This window comes from Pipistrellus hanaki (genome assembly GCF_964339955.1).
Source record: "Pipistrellus hanaki genome assembly, chromosome: 1".
Classification (NCBI taxonomy): Eukaryota; Metazoa; Chordata; class Mammalia; order Chiroptera; family Vespertilionidae; genus Pipistrellus; species Pipistrellus hanaki.
Window position 1 is genome coordinate 208416805 of NC_140503.1, and position 20805 is coordinate 208437609.

Genomic DNA, 20805 nt, shown 5'->3' on the forward strand with positions numbered 1-20805 from the left:
GAGGCTGGGGAATGTTTTCCTAATTGAAATGGGGGAGGAGCTGCGAGTTCAAAAGCCAGCACCTGAAGAGTGGGAGCCTGCCAGCCTGCCAGCCCTGAAGGCGAGATGGAAGACGCTGACCAGGGGCAGAGAGGCGAGGTGACACCACTGTGGGCTAGAGATGGTGGTCACCAGCTGGGCCACAGGAAGGGGGTCCCCGGGGGACTGGCAGAGGAAGCCTTGGATGGGCAGCGTGAGGCTCCGGCCCACTCCCCGTCACCGGGAACTCGGCATGGCTCCTGGTGCTCCGGCTCCTCCCTGCAGCTGCTCCTGCTCCTCCCTGCAGCTGCTCCTGCTCCTCCCTGCAGCTGCTCCTGCTCCTCCCTGCAGCTACTCCTGCTCCTCCCTGCAGCTACTCCGGTGGCCATGCCGAGGCCCGGCGTCCCGATGCCTGAGCCCTGGAGGCCTCCCAGTCTCAACAGCTCCATCCAAAATAAGCCCACGCGTAAGCAGCAGTGAGCTGAACGACAGGAACAGAATTGTGATCTCTAAGCATCCTTTTCCTTCTCTGCAACCAAGGTTAAGTCGGGTACCCAACATCTTTTTTTGTTCAGTAAAAGTGGGTTTTCTAATTTTTTTCTTTCTTGCTCAATCCTTCCACACCCCTTGTCCCCACCCTCCGAGAGCTGTCAGCCTGCTCTCTGTGAGTCTGTCTCTGTTTTGCTTATTCAGTTTGTTCATTAGATGCCACCTGTGAGGTCATATGGTTCCTGTCTTTCTGTCTGGCTTATTTCACTCAACATGGTGCTCTCCAGGCCATGCAGGCTGTTGCAAGGGTAACATTTTCTTTTTTTTATGGCTGAGGAGTGCTCCATTGTGATTAAAAGCTCTCCTCTAACCTATTTAGAAACAACGTTATGAAGTAACCAACAGCTTGGTCTCCTGATTAACAGTAACATTGTAGCATTCGGGATAGAAGTGGAGGGGCATTGGTAACCTTGGCCCTAAAGCGAGCTCGTCCTGGCTGGTATCAGTGGTTACTGAGTGTCAGCCCTCAGGCCAAACTCCTTCTGAAAATAAATGGGAAAACACCCTTGGGTGAGGATTAGGAGAGAGCCCTGAGGGCTGCTCTCGCTTGTTAGTCCAGGCCTGTCCTGGGAATGCCCCCCCCCTCCGCACCCCCCCCCCCCCCCGGGCCCACCTCCCCACACATCCTCAGGAGACTGGGACCAGAGGGATGGAGACCAGCAGCATCCACTCCGATGTCTTAGGCCCCACGTGGTGCCCAGACAGCCCTCTCCGCCACCACTCTCAGACCTGCCTGCTGCTGAGGCCAAGGCCGGTGAGGGTGCTCCGTTCTACCCGGGGAATTGCTAACGTGGCAAAATCAGCTGGAAGCCATACTTCCCTTGAGCCGAAGGGGTGGGCGCGGACCAAGGCCCTCTGCTGGGCGAAGGCACCAGGCAGAGTGGTGGTTGCACTCGGAAGTCTCCCAGCCACAGAACCACCCATGGTGCTTTTCGTACGAGGCTCAAAGGACGTTCTGTTTGCCAGCGTTTACTCCTTCGCGCTGGCTTCGGTGAACAGGCGGAGGAAACAGAACCGCTGGGGCACGGGGAGGGGGAGTAGGAGGTGAGCTCTTCTGTCCGTCCCCTCGGGTTATGTCTGTGTGGCAGGATTAGTATATATTACAACACGTGTGTTCAAGACGTGGGATTAAAAAGGAGTTTTAATCCACCTTTATTGCCATCAAAGGAAAAACACTTTAAGACAAAGTTATTGCGACATCCCCCGGCCAGCAGAGTCACCGGCCTGGAGTGGGGTTCCTGCCATCCTAAAAGATATTTAGCACCACAAAGCAGGTCACCCTGTGATGCACTCAAGTTAGGGCGAAGGGAATACTTCTAATCCCAGATCCGCACAGCTCAAAGTGTAACCTAAGAATACGAAGAAATAAAATGGCCCAACCGGTGTGGCTCAGTTGGTTGAGTGTCTTCCCATGCATGAGTCTAGAGTTCACGTTCCGTTCCCGGCCAGGGCACTTGCTGTGTCACAGGCTTGATCCCGGCGAGGAGCGTGTGGGAGGCAGCCCGTTGATGTTTCTCTCTCATCAATGTTTCTTTTATTCTCTCCTTCCTTCTTCTCTCTGAAATCAATAAAACCATATTTAAAAAAAAAAAAAGAATAAATAAAACCAAGCCCCTAGCTCCAAAACATTACCCGCACCCCTGAAAATGTTAATCGCCAACCTGAACTAAGGAGCTAGGCCGATCAGCCATTTCCTGTGTTGACACCAGGAATGGGCACTTTAACATAAGACAGAGTAAAGCCACGTGCAGAGTGGGGTCCTGCTGCCTCATGGGCAGTTGGCACTCACCACGCCATACATTCTGCACCTGGCAAAACACAGCCACCGCTGTCCTCGCTGGGAAACAAGACTGCCTTTATCGGTGGGGGTCAATGCTTTCCTTGGGAGGCCCAAGACTTGAAGACTGCCATTGAGCCGGAAACCGACTCCAGTGGCGCACAGACTGAGCCTCCTTTCACGGAGCAAAGGGACAGTGAACCCAAGCCCCTTTCCTGTCTGCCATTTCCCGGACGTTTCCTGGGTGTTTTTATTAACCCAGAAGCGAGGTCAATATAAGGGAGTTAAATGAGGTTTGAATTGAAACAGACTTGGGAGTGCAGAGCTTAATAAATTCGGATGTTTAATGATCAGCACAGGAATTGGGGGCATCCTGCCCACTGGGGACCCTCCGGCCTATGGGAGGGGAGTTCTCAGCACCAGGTCGCTGACGTTATGGACCGTTCAGAGGTCTAGCCTTTGGACAGCGTCTCCTGAGGAGGGAGGCACTTCCTGCGGTGTTTGCGCCTGCTTTCCTTGCCCCCACATAAAACCGACTGCTGACCCAATTTTGTGCTCGGCACTCATCTGGAAGCTGAAAAATTATTAGATAAATACAAAAATGTAGTTCCGTCCTAAATACCGCACGCCTTTTAAAGAATGGCGGAGCACGGAGAGTGAAAGCTAACGGCCGGCCGGTCAGGAGGGCAGGAAGGCCTTGGCCTCCCGGATCTTCTGCCTCACGCCCCGGCAGGACAGGGCCAGCCCCTCGTGGTGGCGCTTCAGGCTCTCCAGGTGCTCCTTGAGCTCGTCGGTCCTGACCACCTTGTCCTCCATGTCCCGGAGGAGCGACTCCTTGCCCAGGAGCCCGCACTTCTGGTTCAGCTTGATGTTGTCCATGCGCAGACTGTCCCGGGCTTGCTTCGTCTTGGTCAGGTTGTCCCTCCGGAGGGCCACCTGGGCCTCCACCTCCAGAAGCTGGGCCTTTTTGCCCGCGTTCTCAATGTCCATGAAGTGCAGCTTCTCCTTCACGTGGGTGATGATCTGCACGTTGTTGTTCACCTTGCCGTGCAGTTTCAGAAGCTCCTCGTTCCGCTCCTCCAGTTTCTCGTTGAACGTCTGGTTCTCAATCTTGAGCTGCTCGAAGTCGATGAGGAGCAGGCCCTCGGTCGTGTCCTCCTGGGCCCGCATCCTGGTCTCAAAGTGCACGAGGCTCTGCTTCAGCTGCACGTTCTCCAGCCTCACGGCGCTCATCTCCTTCTCCTTCTTGTCCTCCAGCGCCTGGATCTGCTCCACCTCGAGCAGAGCGGCCTGGCGCCCGCCCCGCAGCCGGCAGCTGCCCATGGCCTGCAGCACCACCTGCTTCTTGAGCGCCTGGAACCTCCGCCACTCCCTCTCCACCCTGGAGACCTTCTCCTTGCACTGCTGCTTCAGCTGGTCCAGCTCCTGGTGGTACCAGTCCAGGTCGTCGGCCTCCTGCTTCCTGAGCTCCTCCAGCAGCGCCAGGTGGCGCAGGTAGGCTTCCTCCTTCTCGGGGGCCTCGGGCTCGGCGCCCTTCTCGGGCACCACCTCTGCGGCGTCCAGGCCCTTCTTCTTGCGCAGCGCCTCGTAGATCTTTTGCTGCAGGAACATGTTGTAGCGCTGGTAGTGGCTGCGCTCCACCGTCAGGGTGCGGTACTGCTCCAGTAGCTCGGAGCGCAGCTGCTGCTCCTGCTGCCGCTGCACCTCCTCGGTCCACTCCACCTCCTCATCCCTCACGTCCTCGTCCGGCGCCTTCTCGCTGCCTTCCGACAAGCTCTTCCTCGCGCTCCCCTCGCTCTCGGCCTCCTCCTCCGACCCCTCGCGCTCGGCCTCCGGGACGGGCGAGGCCTCCGCCAGGCTGATCGCCGACGAGGCTTTCTTCTTCTTCTTCTTCTCCTCCGGGCTCTCCTCCTCCTCCTCCTCCTCCTCCTCCTCCGCGGGCGCCTCTGCCCTCTCCTCCTCGGCTCCCTCGGGCCCGCCCTCGGACACCGGCGCGGCGGGCTCCTCGGCCGGCGCCTCCCGCGCTCCGGGCACCTCCTCGGCCTCGGCCGGCGCCTCCCGCTCCCCGGGCACCTCCTCGCCCTCAGCTTCGGTGGCCGACGGCCCTTCCCTGGGCTCGGGCTCGGCGGGCTCGGTGGGCTCGGCGGGCTCGGCGGGCTCGTCCGCCTCGGCCGGCTCCGGGGGCTCGGCGGGCTCGGTCAAGGTAGAGCGCCTCTCCGAAGTCTCTACGTCTGCCGGCTCCGCGGACTCGGCTGGGGACTGGAGGCCAGAGGTGATCTTGCCCCCGGACGGCCGCGAGGCCATGCTGGCCACATCGTCGTGCTCCTGCTCCGGGTCCCCACTGAGCTCAGAGAGCCTTTCCATCTCTCCCCGACTCGCCGGCGCGGTGAGCCTAGCTGCCGGCTGTTAGGTTTCCAGGGGCAACCAGGGCGCTCGCGGTGGGCCCGGCGATTGGCCAGGCGTCTGACCGACGCCCCGCCCCTTCTCCCCGCCTTCCAGCAGACGAAAGCCAATGGGTGGCTGCTGTCGGGCGACCGGCGGCGTTGATTGGGAGAGGGCGTAGGCTCGCGCCGAGGAGAGCGTGGCGCGGCCCCCGGACTCGCTTTCCGCCCGCTTCCCGGCGCCCGGGCCGGGGCGTGGCGCTGGGCGTGGCCGGCGGCCGGCGCGAGGGGCGCGCAGGCGCAGAGCGGCGGGCCGGGTCCCCGCGCGGTGGCGCGCGCGGGGCGCCTGCGCGGATGCGGCGCGGCGACGGCGGCGGCGGCGGCGGCGGCGCCGGGCCGGGCCCGAGGGCGCCTGCGCGCTGAGGCGGGACGCGGCCCGGCTGGGGCTCCGGCGGCGCCTGGGCGGGGCGGCGCGGCGGCGGGCGGCCGTTGCTGGAGCGCGGCGGCGGCGGCGGCCCGGTTGGCGCCCAGGCGGCGGGCGCGGCGGCGGCGGCGGCGGCGGGCGGCGGGCGGGGGAAGATGGCGGAGCTCGGTAAGAAGTACTGCGTGTACTGCCTGGCCGAGGTGAGCCCGCTGCGCTTCCGCTGCACCGAGTGCCAGGACATCGAGCTGTGCCCCGAGTGCTTCTCTGCCGGCGCCGAGATCGGCCACCACCGCCGCTACCACGGCTACCAGCTGGTGGACGGCGGGCGCTTCACGCTGTGGGGGCCCGAGGCCGAGGGCGGCTGGACCAGCCGCGAGGAGCAGCTGCTGCTGGATGCCATCGAGCAGTTCGGCTTCGGGAACTGGGTGAGCGGCGGGCCTGCGCGGCGGGCGGCCCGCGGGGGGGCGGCCGGGAGGTGCACCTGCTCGCCGGGCCGGGTTCGCAGGGACGCGGGCGCGCAGAGAGGTTAAGCAACCTGCCCAGGGCCACACAGCCAGGAAGTGGCAGGATGGGGCTTGGGCCCGGCTCTGGCCGCAGAGCCCTCTTCCCTCCCGGCCTCCAGGAACTTCCTAGGCGGGTGCTGAGCGCAGGCCTGGGCCAGGCCGGTGGGACATGAGGAGGAGCCGGTGGGCACAGGCGGCGCCGGCGGAGGGAGCAGGGGCAGCCGTGGAAGGAGCTGGCTCTGCCCGGAGAAGGTGGTGGGCAAGGCCAGGCCGCCTTCACCCGCGCCCCGGGGCCTCCTCTCCGTGTCGGATGCGCTGAGGCTGCCCTCCCGGCCCTGCTGGCTTTGTGCCTCTCTCTGCGCCCTGTGCCCTGTGCCCCCGCCTGGCCAGGGGCCTGGATCTCCTGGGCCCCCAGCACCCAGGACGGCGTGGGGAGCGGTCAGGAGGAGCCGAACAAAGGAGCGTGGCTTCGGAGGCATCTGTTCCAGGGTTGGTTCTCGCTCAGGTTTCGCTGAGGACTTAGGTGACAGGAAAAGGTGAGGGCTGGCCCGATCCGTGGCGCCGGCAGGCTGGTGGGTGTGCCGGGCTCCTGGCGAGAGCCGCGCTCGTGTGGAGGGGTCTCCCGGAGCCCGTCCACCAGCGGGAGGACACTTCCTTCTGTTAGGAAAGCCCCGGCTGTCCCCGGCCCACACCTGCCGAGGGTGAGTGGGGCCTCCAGGCTTTAGGAGAAGTAAGGGCACCCCCAGGCCTTAATCTTCCCAGATCCCTCCACAGGCTGGGCCGCCCCCCCTCTCCTGCTGGGCTTCCCATGGAAGACACACCTCTCTCCCCGGCCCCAGGCTGTCCTGCTTCTGTTTCTCTTCTGTGAGGGGAGCCGGTCTTTGGGGACCAGTACCCATTCTGCACCCTGGATTCTCCCCTCTTCTCCCGACTGCTGAGGCCCCGCTCTGCAAATCCTCCCTAGGGCGCATCGGGTCTGTGCACACTTGCGTTTTGTCCCACACCCTGTACAGACGGCTCTCCAGAAACCACCGTCCCCGTCCTGAGATGCTCTCGTGGTGCCCGTGAGCACACGTGGGCAGTGAGAGACGGCGAAAGGAGGGCTTGGCCTGTGCTCCAGGCTAGTAATCACGTCCCAAGACAGGCGCTCCCCCCACTTTCCAGATGTCAGTGTCAGACGCCACCGGCCGCCGTCCTCACCTGCTCCCCCGGACGCCGGGGCCGAATCTCACCTCACTTAGCGGCTCAGGCTGCAGACCTGGAGCCGCCGCAGCCCCTCCGCCAGGTCCCAGACAGCCCGGCCCCGAGCCTCTTGTCACAGCGTGTCATCCAGGCTGGGGTTCCTCTCTTGCCTTCACCATTTCTGAGCGTCCCAGGTGGTCTCCCGCCTGTTTCACACAGGCCCAGAGTGCTCTTTGAAGGCATGTCACATCGGTCCCTCCAGTGGCTCCAGACCTGCTTAGATTACACTCCACAGCCCCGAGGCTGGGGTCCGAGCTGCTACCCCCCTGATCGTTTTTCATTTCTTCTGCTTAGAGGTCTCTTCTCCCAAATTATGGTTGTGACTGGTCTTCCTCATATGTCAGTGCCTCCGAGACATTCCCCTCCACGGCACACGGCTCACGGCAGCCGCTGAGCAGCTGCTGGCCCGGCCTGCTAGGTGCCAGGCCCTGTGCGTGCCTCCTGGGGTCTTCCCTCAGCCCCTGTGGCAGGTTGGAATGGGGTAGTTTGACTTCAGAGTCGGTGCTCCTGCTGCACCGTGTGAACTGCCTCCCGTGCAGCATTGTGGGAAATACACGAAAAACAAGCCCAGGGCCTGAAACATTTATGGTGTTTTGGAGGGAGCATGGGCTGAAAGGGGGGCATTGTCTAAAGCAGTACTTTTCAAACTTTAATGTGCATCCAGGTCACCTGGGAGCTGATTAAAATGCCCTGTCTGCTCGTAGGAGAGACAGCTGGAGGAGGGTGCTGGGGCCTGGGGCCGGGGCTGGAGTCCTGCATGCCAGCCTTGCCTGCACAGGCCCAGGAGCAGGGGACTCCGGCTGGGCTCCCCTGGGCTCCCTGCTCTGCCCTGACACTTCCTGTGCCGCCCTCAGATGTGCGGCTCCCTTCCGAGCAGATTGCAGACACGCACACGTGCTGTGTCCCAGGTGCGCCGTGTTCAGCAGGTGTGGTTCTGGGCGAAGCTCCTCGTACACTAGGTGTGTCGAACTCAATCAGAGAAGGGGCCAAAATCTAAAATCCAGCCTAAATCTCGGGCCGAATGGTTTACTGAACAGTCATAAACTGACAATGTCATAAACTGACAGCGGAGTGCAGTGATGACAGCGCGGTGCGGGCCACATTGCAAGGCCTGGCGGGCTGGATTTGGCCCGCGGGCCATGTGTTTGACACATGTGTCGTACACAGTTCCACTCTGCCCCGAGCCTGGAGTGGCTCCTTAGTGACTCATCTGTACGTGTAAAAGGCCACCCGGCTAAGTGCCCCTCCTACTGTCCGGCCTGTCGCTCTGACCTTGCCGAGCTGGGTGACTTGGCGGCAGCGGTTCTCGGGTGATGCACCCCAAAACCCGAGAGGAGGGAGCCGGTTCCTTCGGGGCCTGTCGGCCGAGGGTCATGTTGTGGCTGGGGCCCTGTCGGCCCCAATCTGGTTACTGCACACTTGCATTTTGTCCCACACCTTGTATGACTGCAACTTTGCTTTGGGACCCCTCAGGGGATGTGGGAGAGCTGGTTTCAGCCCGGTCCCCACAGGCCAGGCCACGGGACCCCACCTGCGGGAGGAGCCACAGACTCCACGGCAGGAGGTTGGCTCCAGGGCGTGTCCGGCTCATCTCGCCCAGTCCCGCCCTGGCGGCCACCTTCTGATTAATTTCCTTTCACCGTGCAGGAATTCGTGCACCAGGGCACTGGTTTTGAATATTTGTCCAGGATGCCCTGGCTTTTCACGTGGTAAAGCCAGGGTGTGGACACAGGCCTGTGGGTTCCAAAGCCTGGACCTGACTGCTCGGTGTAGGAGCGTTCACTGGCACGGGCCACACAGAGGCTGGAGCTCGAGGTGGGACTGAAGGCGGGGCTGGCCTGGAAGGGCTTTGCGGAGGAGCGAAGTGGCCCTGCTCAGCAGGCGGGTCCTGTGCGGGACAGGGCAGGTCTGGGGCGCAGGGCCAGGTTCGGGCTGATGTGGACATGGAGGAAGGCAGCGTGCCGATCGGGAACAGTGACTTAGAGGAAGGTGAGGCTGTTCATTCCGGTTTCTCAGCTGGCACGTGGCCTGTGACCTTGGGATCATGCTGCTTTATGTGGAGTTCATGGGAGGGGCCATTGGGGAGAGGCTGAGGGCTGCCAGGAGGGAATCCGCACAGCACCAGCCCTGAAGGGGCCGGGAGGGTTCGGGAGCAGGAGGCCAGGCTCTGACCGCCTCTGCATTGGAGGCCCGGCCGCCGGGAGGCTGGAGCAGGGGACGGGGCCGGTGAAGTGAGACCGGGGAGGGGGGCAGGAGGACGAGGTGTGAGAACCTCACGCAGCTAGCTGTTCCGGGCTGGGTGCGGTGCGGACCCCCGGAAACCCGGGCCTGGTGCACCCGAGCATAGACGGGAGCCCCAGGTGGCTGGGAGATGAGCAGGGGTGGCCTGGTCCTCTGCAGGTGGTGGTCAGGGTGACTGCAGGGGGGTGGTCAAGCCAGCTTCGTAGTAGATTTCGAATTTAAAGAGTGGAGTTTTCTGTCGCCTGCGCAGCCCGCGGCAGGCAGGTGTGGTGGCACCGGCCTGAGCAGGGCGTCCGCACGCTGAGGCTGGGAGAGCCCCTGGGCGGTCAGAGCCCTGGGCTGTGGGGCTTTCACCCCAGGACGTGAGAGGAGGGCTCCCCGGCATGATGCCAGCGAGTGAGCGCGTGAGCAGGTGTGGCCGGGAGGATGGCTGGGGCAGGGGTGTGTGTGTGTGTGGGCGGCAGAGGCCACGCTGGAGGGAGAGTCACAGGCCGGGCACTGGGCAGAGGCGGGCCTGCCGGCCTGTGCCGGGAGGGAGATTGTTGGGGTGATTGGCGAAACTCACTGGGACGGGTTTCGGTGCATCTTCTGAATTTCCTGATTTTGCTCGTGATCCTGTGGTTATGTAGCTGCGTGTCCTTGTTGGTAAGAAAAGCAGACAAAATCCTTTGAAGGTGATGTTGCAGCTTCACTTCACACGGTAAAAGGATGTTGTAAGCGTGGCAGGGCCTGCACCTGCGCCCGTGCGTCAGGCTGGCTGTCGGAGGCCGCGCGTGGTGTGAATAGAGCCTTTCACTGGTGGACGGCAGTGGGCTTTCAGGGCTGGGGAGAGCAGCTGGGAGACAGTGCGGCTCTGTGCCCTGTCCCCGCTCTCGGCCTGTGCTTGGCGGAAACACGGCAGTGAGGCACTGTGTCCCTTCCCGGCTGTGCGGTCGCACTGTGAGCAGCTGTGTCCCTTCCCGGCGGTGCGGTCACACTGAGGCACTGTGTCCCTTCCCGGCGGTGCGGTCACACTGTGAGGCTCTGTGTCCCTTCCCGGCGGTGCGGTCACACTGTGAGCAGCTGTGTCCCTTCCCGGCGGTGCGGTCACACTGAGCAGCTGTGTCCCTTCCCGGCGGTGCGGTCACACTGTGAGCAGCTGTGTCCCTTCCCGGCGGTGCGGTCACACTGTGAGCAGCTGTGTCCCTTCCCGGCGGTGCGGTCACACTGAGCAGCTGTGTCCCTTCCCGGCGGTGCGGTCACACTGTGAGGCACTGTGTCCCTTCCCGGCGGTGCGGTCACACTGTGAGGCACTGTGTCCCTTCCCGGCGGTGCGGTCACACTGTGAGCAGCTGTGTCCCTTCCCGGCGGTGCGGTCACACTGTGAGGCACTGTGTCCCTTCCCGGCGGTGCGGTCACACTGTGAGCAGCTGTGTCCCTTCCCGGCGGTGCGGTCACACTGTGAGCAGCTGTGTCCCTTCCCGGCGGTGCGGTCACACTGTGAGCAGCTGTGTCCCTTCCTGGCGGTGGTCACACTGTGAGCAGCTGTGTCCCTTCCCGGCGGTGCGGTCACACTGTGAGGCACTGTGTCCCTTCCCGGCGGTGCGGTCACACTGTGAGCAGCTGTGTCCCTTCCCGGCGGTGCGGTCACACTGTGAGCAGCTGTGTCCCTTTCCTCGGTGGGAAGGGGAGTGTGGACAAGGGCTGCCCTGTCCCAGGGTCTGGTTGGTGTGTGGAGGGCCAGGACAGGTAGGTAAGGGAGCGTGGGGTTCCATTTTGAAAATCCTGAGCACCAGCCCACCGGGCGGAAGAGGATTTGAAGCTGATTCACCCTGAGTTACCCCAAGTGCATCTGTGAGCCGGAACCAGCTCTAAGCCTCCCCCCACCCCCACGGCGGCTCACTCCCAGCCAGGCCCCCTGGTCCCTCGCTTACAAAGGAGGCCGCTGTAGCATGAAAGCATTGGCGCCGGTCTGACCTGCACAGCACCCTCACCTGAGGATCTGCGATTCCCAGGGGCACCGCAGCCCCTGGATCGCATCTCTGGAGGTCTGGGAACGGTAATTGTAGAAGCTTCCAGGGAGCTCTGGCCCCGCTGGTCCCGGGAAGCACGTCACTGCGGAGCAGGCCCCTGTGCGCTGGCCGCTCCACAGCATCGCCGGTGGTTCGGACTTGCTGTCGGGGTGGAGACGGAGGGAGAGCCTGGGGAGAGAGCAGCGTGGGAAAGAGGGTTGTGCAGGGCAGTGGCTCTGCGCCGGGGCAGGATGCACAACACCCTGGAGGGCTTGTTGTGAGGCAGCGGTCTGGCAGGGCCTGGGCATGTGCATCCTCTCTCCCGGGGCTGCTGCTGGCTCAGGGCCCCCTGCAGGGCCCGCTAGGTGGAAGACAGCCTGCCCCTTCAGCAGTATAGTCATTGTTTACTTTTATGTGTTTTAAGTCATGTTATTTTTTCCTCACCAGTTATCCCTTCTCTGCCCTCTTCCATCTCCAGTTCAGTTTCATTTTTGAAGTCTGTTTTCGTTGTGCTAAAGTAGACAAACAGGAAGCCACCATTGTGGCCCTGTGAGTTGCGCAGGTCCGTGGCGTTAGGGGCACTCACGCAGTGCGGCAGCCATCACCACGTCACCTCTGAACTGTCCTTCAGCTCCTCCCTCCCGGCCTGATTCTCGGGCCGCACACACGGGCGTCACTCAGCGCTGTCTTGTGCCGGCTCCTCGCACATACTCCAGGCTCACCACGTGGGTGGGTCCAGAATCTCCTTCTTGCTGAGGTGGGTTGTCCACGCGGACGGACCCTTTGCTGGCCCATTCCCGCAGAGGCGGACACTTGGGGTGCTTCCGCTTGGGCTGTTGTGAACAAAGCTCGTGAACGTAGGCGCACAGCAGGGGTGAGGGACGTCCAGCCCGCGGCTGAATACAGAAGGCCCTCGGGATCCTGTGGTCTGGCCCTGCCAGGGCATCGGGGTGAGCTAGTTACCGTGTGACAAACACCAGGCTGAGTCTTAAGCTGATACTGTTACAAACACCCAGCGCCCTGGGCAAGAAAAGGCCCACCCGGCGGACAGCTGTCTGCTGAGCCCTGTGTCCGCTGCTTTTGGGGGAACACCCGGGGGCGGGCCTGTGGCAGTTCTGTTGGATTTGCTGAGGACCGTGTGCTGTTTGCACAGCGAGGCTGCCACCTTCCAGAGCTCCCTCACCCAGGCAGGCACCGTGTCCTGCCCGCACTTGGTCAGCTGGAAGGGACACCGGAGGCGTGACAGAGATGTGGCGCCTGTCAGCACCGCCCTGGAAGGCCTCCGGGTCTCCTCTCGCAAAGTGAGCCTGTGAGGTGCCAAGGCCAGTGACAGGCCAGACAAGGCTGAGCCCCGGGCCTGCGTCGCCAGCTTGTGGGACACCAAGCACTCTGGACATGAGCCAAGGGGTGAGGGTCATCTTGGCAGTGCCCCCGCCAAGGCTCCCCGTCTGATGGCCTCGCAGCTGCCCAGGACCGTGGCCGTCCTGAGCGGTAGTGCCTCCTCCCTCCGCCCCCTCCGCACCCAGTGTGTGCCCTGGAGCCTGGGAGCCACCACCCCTGATGCAGCTGCACTTAAAGGAAACCCCCACTGCTCCCCCCCCCCCCCCCCCAGGCCTGGCTGCAGAGCAGGGGTGGAGGAGGGCTAAAGCTGCTCGGCCTGGCTTCCCAGTCCAGACCCCCGGAGAAGGGGCGCGGGGTGGGGATTGCTGTGCGTTCAGAGTGCTCCGGGCAGAACCGACGTGAGGTAGCTGCCGGTTTGCGTGAGCGGACACCGACCTGGTCCTCTGTCCGGGCAGAAGGAGGTGCCACGGTGCCCTTGCTGGACAGCCTGGCGGGACGGGCGTGGGCGCATTAGTTCAGACGGAAGCAGCCCCTTGGGCTGGCTCTGCTGGTTTCCAGCACCGGGACGTTGGTCAGACCTCCTCTGTGTCACCAGCATGGCGGCGCTGATGGCGGACGGGCGTGCTCTGAGCGCGGCCCGCCTGAGGACGGCAGCAGCTACTGGCCTGGTGCCCTGGGCCGCTCAGCCTAGATTTAGCCTGCTGGCCTACAGGGTGTGGCTGTGCTGCCCCCGCGGGGGAGCTGCTAGGACCAGGCAGGTGACATTGGCCTGCACTCCCTCGGGAACCGGGCTGTCACGTGGTTTGTATTCTGCGGGACAGCCCTTTGAGAGGAGCTGGCCTGCCCATGGAGGAGCAGAGGTGACAGGGGGAGGCTGTCGCAGGTCTGAGCCCAGCTCCGGGCCGCTGACGGCTTCCGGAGGAGGGGCTGAGCTGTGGAGAAGCGGCATGAGGGAACGCAGGCCCGCCGGGCACCGGCCAGCTCGCAGGCAGGCCCGCACTCCCCTCCTCACCGTCCGGGGAGCGCAGCACCTCTAATGCGGAGGCGCAGAGCGGTAAAGTGCTGTGTCCGGTTGTCAGCTCCTGGGGGAGCCAGGCCTGGAACCCCAAAGGCGGGTCCCACAGCCTTTGCACCCAGAGAGGGCTTTTCCAGCAGGGAGGGGCGGGAAGGGTCTGCAAGGCCCCTGGACGGCAGGCGGAGCACGGCTGACCCTGGCGGGGCACTGCCCGGCCGTCAGGTTCTGTGGGCCATTCATGCTGAGAGAAAATTGCTGAGGTTAGGTTCGCCACGAAAGGATGTTAAAAAAATTTAAAGGCCAATTAACTATCACCATGTCACAGAAAAAAAGATGGTCTTAAATACGCCCAGATAGTAAGGATGAGGCCGTCCTTTAAGTGGCCAAGTCCAGCTTTCAGGAAAGTCCGCGTCAGCCTTCCCTGTGTTTCTACATTCCACCCTGGACTGTGGCCACCCCGGGGAGAGGCATGTCGCTGAGGGAGCCACAGAGGCTGGGCCCGTTGAGTCCTGTGTGGCAGTGGCCCTGGCCAGAACCTGGAGAGGGAACCCTGAGCCCCCACTGATGGAGCCGCCGCCCCACATTGCCGACCGTTTCTCCGGACTGTTCCCGTCCTTTCCTGGTCAGGTGCTGGGGCCAGCATGAGGGGCCGTGGGAGGCAGGAGGAGCCCAGGCCCCAGCTCTGCTCACTTCCTCTCCTGGAGGCAGCGTCCTGGCCAGAGTCCAGGGCCGTGGACAGGAGCGCTGGCCTCGTGTGTCTCAGAGACACCGTACCCTCCCCCGGGACTTGGAGCAGTAGCACACCTGTTTCCAAAGGTGGGGGTCTTCTTTTCTTTTAAGAGAACAGGAAGGAAAACAAACCTGGAACCGTTTCCACAGGCTTTGGGCTGCGTACCCGCTGTCACTGCATGCTGGGGGGGGGGGGGTTCCCCAGGGGGGGGGGGTCCCCACCTCCTGACAGTGTGTTTCCTGCTTTAGTTGTACTTGAGTTGAACTTTCTCACCAAATCTCATTCCCCCAAGTAAAGTTCTGTTGCTTCTGCGTCCCCATCCATCCATCCATCCGGATCAGACAAACACTTTGGCCTTGGCACGCGTGAGGGGGAGGACCGCCCCAGGGCTCTGCTGCTGTCCGAAGTGCTGCCCAGTGCGGGGACAGGACACGTCTGTGACCACGGGGAGAAGATGGGGAGCGTTGGGACTGTCCGCGATGGCTGCTTGCGGTGGCGCCGAAGCTGTGCTTGTTAGCCATGTTGGACACTGCCCTCCGGTGGAGCTCACGCCCCGGACCCTCCTCAGAGCCGGCTGTCCTGGCGTTGGCCGGGCCCGTGGGGACAGTCTGGAAGATCAGGGTCTGTGTGCTTTCCCATCTGACCCTTCAGGGGCGTGGTGCCGGAGGGCCGCTGTCGTTCAGAAGTCGCTGAGCCCTGGCTCCCAGGGAGGCTTAGCTGTCCCGGGCAGAGGCTGAGGCTGTAGTGATGGGAGCCTGGCTCCTGTCCCTCTGATTGTGGCTTCAGATGGAGCCTCCTCTCTGTAACCTAAAGCAGCCGCGTGTCCGCGCAGCGCCCACCGCACAGTGCCCACGGCTGGCCCTCCTGCTGCCCGCGCAGGGACCCTGGGGAGCTTGGAGGGGACGGGTGCCCCACGGCCCACGCATCCCCCGCCTGCGGCGGCCTGCTGCCTGCGCCCTGCTCCCGGAGAGTCGGAGTTGATGGAAATAAATGGAAACACGAACAAGTGATCTCGGTGAGGTCAGGTACCCCCGAAAGGTCAGAAGCCTTCTGTTCTTTCCGGGTTTGTTTTACCCAGATGTGGTGCTGGAGCTGCTGACAGCTCCCGGAGGCAGATTGCCGATGCTGAGGTTCAGGGTGAGCGGCAGGCTCGTTGGGGGCGCAGCGGGCACTGCATTGCAGGCCTCACTGGGCCCGTGAGGGGGCGAGGCCCGGGCCTGAATTCCTGACAGGCAGTGAGGTTCGCAGCCCAGCCCCTCCGAGCCTCCCGAAAGTGGCACCCAGCTTCCCTGCCCAGGAGGCCCTGGAAACCGTGTCCTCAATCTGCCGCGGCCGCGCCGAGGAGAAGCTGAAGGGCTGGTTCGCCCTGCCTGTGGCCACCGCCATGCTGGGCAGTCAGAGGCTGGACGTGCCAGCCCGGATCAGAGTGGCAGGGATGGGGGACATCACGCTGTGTTTGGTTTTGGTTTTTCTTTTTGGACCAAATGCTTCCTGGGAAAATATCAGGAACAGATTTGCGGCTCCCGGTGACTTCTTAAAGAAGAACCTGCTCATCCCCTAAGACCAGGAGTGGCCCGAGCTCTCTCTTCCCTGTCCGCTGGCAGGTCCCGGCGTCGCCTTCTCGGCTCCTGTGTCGGAAGCCCGCCTCGGCCACAGCGCCGGTGGAGGAGGGCCTGCAGGCCGTGGGCCTGACCTGGGCCTCAGCTGTAGGGTCTGGTCTCCGCACACAAGTCCTTCCCTCTTCGCCGTGCCCACCTTGTCATCGGCCAGCCACGTGGGCCGGCTGGTTGCCTGGGTTCCAGTGTGGCCGTTGGGGTACAGAACCGCCTCAGTGTTGCGGGGTGAGCGTTGCTGGCGGAAGGCAGTGTGTCACAGGGCAGGTGGAGGCGCCGCGGAGTGGCTGCTGGGGGACGAGTGCGCATGTGGGCAGTTGTTTTGAAGTGGCTTTAGCGGTTGGGTTAAGGAAGAGGTCTCTTGGCAGGAGGAAAAGGTTGAGGGAGCTTACAATTTCCTCCCATCAATAACCCGCCTGTGCACCTCGCCAGGCAGTGCCTGCAGCCGCAGCCTTCCCGAGCGCTGCTGAGGATGGAGTAAGGAAACCCCACCCGTCTACCTACTCGCCCCCCGCTGCCCCGGAAGGGACGCCGTGTGTCAGCACAGAGGCTGGCCCTTCTGTGTCCAGAGGCAGACTCACGTCGAATGGGTCCCTCGTGTAATCAGGGGACCTGGGCCATGAACTCCGGACCATTCTGTTCTCTAGTCTGGGTGTGGAGAGGTTAGACTGGGAGGAGGCAGGGCACTCAGGTCCTCTGTGGCCTTGCCCCCCGTCCACTCACAGCCTCCCACCTGAGGCACGGTTAACGGACAGAATGCCAGCACCAGGCGGGCCTGCTGGTCCTTTCAGGAAGCAGGCGGCCAGTGCGGATCTCAGAGGGCGGCTCAGGCCTCGGCTCTGCCACCGCTGCCCGCTGAGCTGGGCGAGAGCCCGCCCCTCTGGATGCGCTGTCCAGCGAAGACGGGGGACTGCTCTGGGGGGTGGTGGTGGGCCAGGGGCTGTCCAGGTTGCCTTGGGGAAATGCTGAGGGGATTGTGGGAACTGGCTTTGGAATGACTCTGACCTTTGTCGTTGTAGGAAGACATGGCCGCTCACGTAGGCGCTTCCCGGACTCCCCAGGAGGTGATGGAGCATTACGTAAGCATGTACATCCACGGCAACCTGGGGAAGGCCTGCATCCCCGACACCATCCCCAACCGGGTGACCGACCACACCTGCCCCAGTGGAGGCCCCCTCTCTCCCAGCCTCACCACCCCCTTGCCTCCCCTAGACATCTCGGTGGCCGAGCAGCAGCAGCTGGGCTACATGCCGCTGCGCGACGACTACGAGATCGAGTACGACCAGGACGCCGAGACGCTCATCAGCGGGCTCTCGGTCAACTACGACGACGACGACGTGGAGATCGAGCTCAAGCGCGCGCACGTGGACATGTACGTGCGGAAGCTCAGGGAGAGGCAGCGGCGCAAGAACATCGCGCGCGACTACAACCTGGTGCCCGCCTTCCTGGGCAAGGACAAGAAGGAGCGCGAGAAGGCGGCCAAGCGCAAGATCACCAAGGAGGAGCGCGAGCTGCGGCTGAAGCTGCGGCCGCTCTACCAGTTCATGTCCTGCAAGGAGTTCGACGACCTGTTCGAGAACATGCACAAGGAGAAGATGCTGCGCGCCAAGATCCGGGAGCTGCAGCGCTACCGGCGCAACGGCATCACCAAGATGGAGGAGTCGGCCGAGTACGAGGCGGCGCGGCACAAGCGGGAGAAGCGCAAGGAGAACCGGAACTCGGCGGGCGCCAAGCGCGGGCGCGAGGACGCCAAGGACGGCGAGTTCGCCGCCATCGAGAACCTGCCGGGCTTCGAGCTGCTGTCGGACCGCGAGAAGGCGCTCTGCAGCTCCCTGAACCTGAGCCCCGCGCGCTACGTGACCGCCAAGACCATCATCATCAAGGACCACCTCCAGAAGCGCCAGGGCATCCCCTCCAAGAGCCGCCTGCCCAGCTACTTGGACAAGGTCCTCAAGAAACGGATCCTGACGTTCCTGACGGAGAGCGGGTGGATAGCCAGGGACGCCTCCTGAGGCCTGTGAGCCAATGACTGGGGCAGGGGGAGGGGACAGCTCCGCTTTTTCCCGTTGTTTTTCAGCAAATTGAGTTCCTTTGTTTAGGGTGTAGGTCTCGTGGTCCTCTGGAGGAAGCAAGAGTAACCATCCGAGACCAGGCAGGAGGGACTGGCGCAGGCACAGTGAACCTTGGTCCTAAAGCCGCGCGTTCCGAGGGCGGGGACGCGCCTGAGTGCTCAGTGAGGAGAATGTGATGGTGGGAGCGTCCGGGGAGCCCCTCCCTGGGGCTCACCTGTGCTGGCCGCCGGCTGCCAGGCCTGCCTGGTGACATGGCTGCGGCACGGGCACTTTAGATGGCGCCGGGCAGGTGGGCAGTGAGGCCAGCGGGCAGGGTCAGGCTTCCTTGGACCGTGAGAAGAGGCTGGTAGAGAACAGACCAAATGAGCTTCCCCTTAGCTGTGGCCGTGGCAGTGGCAGGGTGTGGGTTTGCAGTTCCCAGGCCCGAAACGGCCCCCTTTGCACCCTCTGGGCAGCGCCCCCTAGTGTGGAGGGTGGCTGTGGGGAGCATGGCAGCCAAGACCAGTGCAATGGCCAGGACTTAGCCCTTCCTGGGGGCAGCTGATGGCTGCCCTTTGGACTTGTGTGCATTTTACTTGCAAAACCTTGTTTTAGGGAGTTCGTGGCTGTTGTCCCCTGGTGTTAGTGTCCTCCAAGGTGTTCGTCACAGCTGCAAGTACCTTTTCACTGAAACCCTGACCAACCAGCCTGGCTAACATCTGACCTTCAGGTGGGCTTGCGCCCTGGAGACCAGCCAGGCGCCATGGGTCCCAAGGCCCTTGTGTTGCTGCCTAGTCACTCTCTTGACCCAGACTCCCCACGCCCTGCCAGCGCCTCACAGGCTTTCTCAGGGCCTCTGACACGGTACCTCCCTCCGGCACTTGGGTGGCCATTTGTCTTCCAGGCTGCTCAGGGTTCTCAGGTCCAAGACCCCGCGTAGAGTCAGTGGTGACCGCAGTGATGGAGCCGTGACCTCAGAATGTGTGGGCTTGACGTTACATTACAGGGAAGTTTGAAAAAGTCCCTTATCGTTTCCAAGGATGACCTAATTATGGTGCCTTTCCCTCTCTTACATCTCCTGTCCCCTAGGGTCAGCTCTCAGCATTAACCGAACAGCTCAGTGTGTGTGTGCAGAGGCTCCTCGCTCCGAGCCAGGACTGCTGCTGACGAGTGTGAGCGGTGGTGGTGAGGGTGAGGCCACCTCCTCTGCCCTGCTCGTAACTGCCCTCCGTGGAGCTGGTGTTGCCGTCACTGGCATGGAGGGAGGCAGTGCTTCCTTACAGCTGCTCAGCCGGTGGCCCTTGCCCAGGGTTCCTGGACCCAGCAGCACCAGCCCCAGGCCCGGGGTCCCTGGAGGCCTTTGGCCCAGCCTCCAGGCGGCCTGGCTGTAGCTGAGCTGGTGTCACGCATGGGTTCCTGTCACATGCCTCGTATGTAGTCCTGTTTTTCTGTAAGGGCTGCCGGCTTCAGTAAGCTGGGAGGCAGGCGCCCACTAGCTGTGGCTGGTGGACAGCTGCCCAGTGAACACGTGGTGCTGGAGGTCTGAGGGTGCCTCTTTTGATGGCGTGAAGAACTTATTTAGGCGTGGCTGTTTTAAACACATGATGAATGTATAATTTATGTTAAATGTTACCTTGGTTACCAGGGGAAAGGGACTTTCGGATTGGTTGCCTTTATCCCGCCCACTCCCTCCCGTGGCCAGTCTTTACCCCTGCTGTGAGCGCAGAGCCTTTACGTCTATTTAATCTCCTAAGTTAGTGACCACAATCCCAAGAATTAGGTCTTCAAAATTTAAACTCCACCCTCTGAGTCCAGTTCTGCACTCAGCTATTCGGAATCCTCTGGATGCAGCGTTCCAAGAATGCGTTACAGCCACCTGACCGTTTACTGCCCTTTACTTATTAAACAAGTGAGAACAAACGCAGGTCCCTGACTGCTTCTTGGCACCTGCTCCAAAGCCTGAGGCCGCCCTCCGGGGGCGGGGGGCGGGAGGGGGCAGCACAGGCACGTGTTCGCTGGCACTTCTGTCAGACCAGCTGCTTCAGACTCAGACTTGCTTCCGTTGAGCAGGAAACCTCATGCCAGCCCTGCTCCCTGAAGGGCACCAGGAAAGGCGTGTCCACGGAGGCCGGGCTGCGAAGGGCTGTCCGTAGGCCGAGCGCGGTCTGGATTGTCTACACTGTACGTGTCTCCAGGTTGCACTGGCCAAACTCAGGATGGACAACCACTAATTTCTAGTGTAAATCCGGATGGCAGGTGCTCAGATGTGCTGTACAATGTTGAGGTACATTTTACCTCGCTCATTTGTACCCATTGGCCTTCACTGTGTGTGGTTTCCCCCAAAGCCTCAGAACCCTGGCCTCAGGAGGGTGTGCTGGGCGTGGTGGCGCTCTCCCGGCAGGGAACCCGTGGCTGGAGCTAGTGAGGCGCTGGGTGCCCATGTGCCTTCAGCAGCCGTAGCTCTGTGCAGGGAGGGGGCTGCCCTCACAGGCGTGGTCTGAAATGACTCCTGCACAGCTTCCCCAGCAAGTGCAGGAGGGGAGGGGGCACTCACAGCTCGAGAAAAGTGTTTGAAATTGTATATTAAAATTTTCATCATGGGAATAGTACCTCTTCAAAATTACCAGCCCAGTAAAATTGCCCTGTTTCCCCCGCACCCCTTAGGCCAAGGCAGGGGCGGCTGTTTTCGTTCCTAACAGACACCCGGGCCTGTGGTGAGTCCCAGGCCAGCGTCCGCAGACTGTCCTGCTGTGGGTCCTGGGTGTGTGGTCCCGTCACGGTCCTCAGGCAGACACTATGGTCCCCCGGAGCAGGCCAGGCCCACGCCAGCCTGCGGTGCACTGAGGGGAGCAAGCACGTGCCTGTGCGTGTGTGTCAGGTACACACCCCAGTCATGCTCTCCTTAGTAAGGATCGCCACCAAGGTACAC

At 62.5% G+C, this 20805-nt stretch overlaps 2 protein-coding genes across 2 annotated transcripts; one reads left to right on the forward strand and one right to left on the reverse strand.

The window, feature by feature from the left end:
• Window positions 1-1730: 1730 nt before the first annotated feature.
• On the reverse strand, window positions 1731-4771 carry CFAP184 (cilia and flagella associated protein 184). The gene has a single exon (XM_084863078.1). The coding sequence runs from the start codon at window positions 4706-4708 to the stop codon at window positions 3023-3025; it is 1686 nt and encodes a 561-aa protein (XP_084719204.1). The 5' UTR covers window positions 4709-4771; the 3' UTR covers window positions 1731-3022.
• A 366-nt stretch (window positions 4772-5137) lies between these two features.
• Window positions 5138-19272, forward strand: TADA2B (transcriptional adaptor 2B). The gene is made up of 2 exons (XM_084864627.1): window positions 5138-5574; window positions 16845-19272. Exons 1-2 carry the CDS (start codon window positions 5305-5307, stop codon window positions 17835-17837), a joined length of 1263 nt encoding a protein of 420 aa, XP_084720753.1. The 5' UTR covers window positions 5138-5304; the 3' UTR covers window positions 17838-19272.
• The last annotated feature ends 1533 nt before the right edge of the window (window positions 19273-20805 follow it).

What these genes read in the sequence shown, in the direction of transcription:
- CFAP184 (XM_084863078.1), bottom strand. Translation starts at nt 4,708, where the DNA reads ATGGAAAGGCTCTCTGAGCTCAGTGGGGACCCGGAGCAGGAGCACGAC.
- TADA2B (XM_084864627.1), top strand. Translation starts at nt 5,305, where the DNA reads ATGGCGGAGCTCGGTAAGAAGTACTGCGTGTACTGCCTGGCCGAGGTG. An exon ending in AGTTCGGCTTCGGGAACTGG is followed by an intron (nt 5,575 to 16,844) that starts GTGAGCGGCGGG and finishes TTGTCGTTGTAG; the next exon opens with GAAGACATGGCCGCTCACGT.